Source organism: Fragaria vesca, linkage group LG3, assembly GCF_000184155.1.
Source record: "Fragaria vesca subsp. vesca linkage group LG3, FraVesHawaii_1.0, whole genome shotgun sequence".
Lineage (NCBI taxonomy): Eukaryota > Viridiplantae > Streptophyta > Magnoliopsida > Rosales > Rosaceae > Fragaria > Fragaria vesca.
This window is the reverse complement of record NC_020493.1, coordinates 2147566-2153028: the sequence shown is the minus strand read 5'-3', so window position 1 is coordinate 2153028 and position 5463 is coordinate 2147566. Positions and strand designations below refer to the sequence as shown.

At 41.8% G+C, this 5463-nt stretch overlaps 1 protein-coding gene across 1 annotated transcript; it reads left to right on the top strand.

Annotated features, from left to right (window-relative positions):
• The first annotated feature begins 2132 nt into the window (after nt 1-2132).
• Nucleotides 2133-2486, top strand: LOC101308852 (serine/threonine-protein phosphatase BSL3-like). Its single transcript, XM_004295327.1, has one exon. The coding sequence runs from the start codon at nt 2133-2135 to the stop codon at nt 2484-2486; it is 354 nt and encodes a 117-aa protein (XP_004295375.1).
• The last annotated feature ends 2977 nt before the right edge of the window (nt 2487-5463 follow it).

Below are 5463 nucleotides of genomic sequence, written 5' to 3'. Positions count from 1 at the left end.
CTACTCTCTCTCTCTCTCTCTCTCTCTCTCTCTCTCTCTCTCTCTCTCTCTCTCTCTCTCTCTCTCTCGTTAAGGCATCAACCGTCGAAGCCTCGACGGCGACACTCCTCAGCCACGCCGGCGACGCTCCTCGGCCTCGACACGACGAACCTCAGCTCATGCTTGAATCTAGATCCGGCTCGTGCTTCGTCGTCAAAGCTCGCCGATCTCTGACTCCAGCCACTTATTCCGAGCAGAACTGCGAGGTCCTCAGCCACGCCGGCGACGCTCCTCTGCCTCGACACGACGAACCTCAGCTCGTGCTTGAATCCAGATCCAGCTCGTGCTTCATCGTCAGAGCTCGCCGATCTCTGACTCCGGCCACTTATCCCGAGCAGAATTGAGAGGCGCTGACGCTTCTGGTTGTGCTCCCGCTCGTGGAGTCGGACTGTGTGACGATGGCATCTGACGGATCTGCATGGTGGTGGCTTTGGATCGACGGATCGGAATGTGTAGATCGGCTACATCGCTCCTCAAGAAGTAAGATCCAAGGTCGAGGTTGATTTCTCCGAGGTTAGGGTTTAATTCTCCGTCTTCCTTCCTCTGTATCATTGACTATCTATATATGTGTTTGTATGTGATTGGGATTTGTTTGAGTTTGCAGTACAAAGAAGAATACAAATGTGCGGCTGGGTATACCGAATCCAAACTGTGGGCATGCACCTTGTTGAATAGAATAGCTAGGTTGCAGTGTTGTGATTTCTTGTGAATTAAGTGCAGTATGTTGCAATTCTGTTCTCAAAATATATTTCTGCTCAAGTTATAAGTTTCTTTCATGTGTGATTACAAGTATAGCATTAGTTATTGATTTCATTTTTTGTGTTATTGATGTATCTATCAACGGGAAGACAACAAACATGTATATTAGAGGGTAATAAGTCGGTTACTGAGTGTTAGTAATTTGGTTACAGGGGGTCAGTAACTAGTTACTAGGTGTCAGTAACTGGTTAGTGGGAGTCAGTAATGGTTTACTGGGTGTCAGTAACTGGTTAGTGAAGGTCAGTAACTGGTTACTAAGTGTTAGTAACGGGTCAGTAACTGGTTATTGGGGGTCAGTAACTGGTTATTGGGTGTCAGTAACTGGTTACTGGGTGTAAGTAACTGGTCAGTAACTGGTTACTGGGTGTAAGTAACTGGTCAGTAACTGGTTATTGGGGGTCAGTAACTGGTTACTAGGTGTGAGTAACTAGTCAGTAACTGGTTATTGGGGGTCAGTAACTGGTTACAGGGAAAAATCCGGTGACTGGAATCCGGCAGTCGGGAAAAATCCGATGACTGGAATCCGGCGGTCGGGGAAATTCCGGTGACCGGAGTCCGAGGTTCCGGCAAAGTCTTTTCATGTTGAAGAGGTGGGGGCAAAATAGTCTTAAAATAATATGGTTTGTTAAGACTTTAGTAAAAATTTGTGCATTTGGACATAAAAATGGTTACCTTATATTGGAATGGGCTAATGCAAAAAATTATCATTGGAATGGGAAATAAGGGGTTTGAATTAGTATTAAATGGGCATTTTCCCATATATATATATACACACACACATACTGAGTAGCCGACATAAATGGATAAATATGGAAAGAAATCAACTAATTAATTAATAGAAAATGACATCCCACTACCATAGATAGTTGTAAAACACAGAAAAACCAACATTCAACAAATTTAAACAAATAAGGACATAAGCCCAAGCCCAAAAGGCATAGTCCCACGCCTTGTCAGCAATTTTTAAGTAAAATACCTAAAAAACCAATCTTTTCTAAAAAAACTACAAAACTGCCATGACTAAAAATATCTTCTCTCTCTGATCTGCCATACTCTCTCTCTCTATGCACACCACACAACGCCGATCGAATCCGCCGTAATTGCTAGATCGACCTCATCAATCGTCTCCGCCGCCTGCTAGATCGACTCAGCCACCTGCACCTCGCCGATCGACTCCGCCGCTGCTAGATCGACGCCGCTGTTATGAGCTAGGGTTCCGATTGGGACGATATTCCCGATTCGTGTCCTCAGGTGAGATTGGGAATCGACATGTTGATAAGGAATGCGAATTCGTTCCGATCTTGAAGCAAGGGAACTAATCAAAGCTCAGAGAAATGGACGTGGACTCCTCGATGGCGCCGGAGGCCGATCACGATCCGGTTGTACAGAACCAGAGCACGACGGCGGTGGATGGGGGAGAACAGCTAGGAGAACAACAGCCTCAGTCTCCGGCTTCCCCGGTGGCGCAACAGCTTCAGTCTCCGGCGTCGCCGCAGCAGACTCCGGTGGCCGGACCGAGGCATGCCCCGACGTACTCGGTGGTCAATGCGATTTTAGAGAAGAAGGAGGATGGGCCGGGGCTGAGGTGTGGCCACACGTTGACTGCGGTCGCCGCTGTTGGCGAGGAGGGCAGTCCTGGATACATTGGACCCCGGCTGATTCTGTTCGGCGGTGCCACCGCCCTTTAGGGCAATTCTGCGGCTTCTGGGACTCCATCGTCAGCTGGAAGTGCCGGAATAAGTATGTTGTTATCTTATTGATGACTTTCATTTCTTTTGAGTATGGAAACACTAGGTGGGGATTCGAATCGGAGAGAGAGGTAGGGAGAGAGAGAAATGGTGTTGGCTTTTAAGTGTGATGAGTGTTGTATACCTCATTGTGCATAAAGATTGGACGACTAGGCAGTAGCAGGAAGATTTGACGACCAGTGTAGTAGCATGAAGATTGGACGACCAGACAGTATAGTAGCAGGAAGATTGGATGACCAGACAGTGTAGTAGCCGGAAGATTGGACGACCACACAATGTAGTAGCATGAAGATTAGACGTCCATGTAGTAGCAAAACATGCGACTATATTAGCTGAGTCACTGAAAACCTGCTACTGCACTTACTGAAGCTGCTACTACACTAGTTGAACCATTTAAACCTTGCTACTACATCTGTTAGAATTGTAGCTTTCCAGCAAAACATGCTACTACATTAGCTGTGCCATTGAAAATCTGCTACTGCACTTACTGAAGCTGCTACTACACTAACTGAACCATTAAAACTCTGCTACTACATCTGTTAGAATTGTAGCTTTCCAGCAAAACATGCTACTACATTAGCTAAGCCACTGAAAACCTGCTACTACTTCTACTGAGATGTTAACCTCTGCTACTACTTTTTACTAGAATGTTAATCTCTGCTACTACTTTTACTGGAATTAACTGCTACTACACTAAGTTATTGAAAACCTGCTACTGTACCATTTACTGAAAAATCTTAAAATGAGAGACTTTTCTCTTCTAAAAGCATATTTAATTAGTATAGGGTTAGTTTGGTAAATCAAAACATAACACATGGCATGCAGAAAAAGATTGTCCTTAATTGTTAAAAACTGTCCTTAGTTGTTTAACAACAACACAAATGGATTTATTTGTGTTTCAAATCTTTTTGGAGGATGTATATGTGATTTGCTAATTAATTAAGAATCCTAATAAAACTAGAACACAAAGATATTGGGAAAGCTTGTGATGCAAGTAATTGAGTCGGAATCCCTTCCATGGCCAGAAATAATATTACAGTATTAGAAGCAAAATTACATAAAGGAAAACCATGTCTCTAACCAAATCTCTAGATAATTTGAGCACACTGCACTCATGAGTCATGAGTCATACAAATTCAAGTATTCAACTGTTGAAGTACAAATTCAAGTATTCAAATGACTACAAATTCAAGTATGAGTCATGACACCAAATTGTGGGCAGCATTCACAGTTAATCGTTCGAGAGCAGCACAGTTCGACATGAAGTACTCAAGGACTTCTCCAGTGACATCAACACCTGATAAAGTAGTTTGAGGTTCAAACCAATTAGCTATAGGTGAAATGACCCAAACCCTTATAAACTACAGGCAAAGTCTCATCTTTCCGATGTGGGATTAATATCTCAACATACACATCGAAAATGGAGAACTTTGAGGAACTTGAATCCAATACCCTCACAAGATTGATGACTTAATAGTTCTTTGGGAATTAAAAAGGATGCATAGGATAACACTGATCACCTGTATAGCCAGAATAAAACTCCAATTCAAGTATTTCAACTTTCTTATTCATAACAAATTGAATCAAATTCAAAATGTCTATTTCAAACCCAAGATCTACAATACAGCAAGCCCTGAATCGTTTGATGGTTGGATTACTATGTTGCTCAACCGCACGATTTACCGAGTTGACATATCTCTCGCTAGTTTGATGATTTTCCGGTCGACGTCACAGTTGAAGGTACCTGTGATAACCTTCACCAAAAAAGTTGAGATTGGTTGTAGATTTCCATCGCTTAGAGAGAATGGCAGCGGCTGCTGCTTCCTTAATAGGTCACGGATGGACTATCATAGAGAGAAGGTCGTCAGGCAACACAGTGATTCGGTCCTCCCAGTCATAATCACCCTTGCTTTTCTCACTCTTTCTCTCCATTGAAACTGATTCAGGTCTCACCCCAAATAGTTAAATCACCAGAGAGCAGAAGACAAGTATTTTTGATATGAATACGTCAATATATACATAATAGCCGACATAATTTTTCAAATCCTCTGTTTCAATTTAAGTGTACATAGGAAAGCAAGGAAATCCAAGTTACGTATGGAAAGAATTAGTTGATATCCAGATTGAACAAGATCCCTGGTATACTTGAAAGAAAATAAAACCTAGAAAAACTCTAATTATTTTGAATTCAAGAACAGATGGAGTAAAGAGTATAATGTATTCTAGCTCTATAGTGTTAGATGTCGAGCATGTTAATTAGTATGAAATCTAGTTGAAGCCTGTAAGTTGACAATGGCATTAAGCTCTTAAAAACTAGCGCAATTTAAACTCTGTAAATGTGGTTTGGTGCATGCTCCTATGGTAAATGAATGGCACTAGAAAGTAGAAACTCATGCATGACAAGAACAGACTCAAATTTGATTAAAGCACGAACTCTTCACTTCACTTGGTCATTTTACAATAGGCATGTACGAGCTTAGGTAAGTAAGGTTTAGAAGGAAGCAAATCTTGATATCTGTCCATCAGTTTCTCCAGCACAATATTGAACTATCCTACAAGTCTTGGACACAATCTAGTATTGAACTAATCCTGCAAGTCTCGGACACAATCTGGATTTAAGATCTATAGATTAATTCCTAAACTATCATCAAATTCTCAAATCCAATGCTACACACAGATTACCTAGAACCAGTTAAAGAGTGGTAGAAAGTAGAAACCAGTCTATATGCAATTTGTCTCAACAAACTATATTCAAACCCCCAACAAAAATCTTATCATCCATGTTCCATCACATTCAGCCATTCATATTTTGTAAAGTTGAAGCTAGTTATAGCAAGTTGCATATCCCAAACTTTCAACGCTTACAGCTACAGAATCTAGTGTTTGCTCCATGACAATAACTGTGAAGAACAGGTCT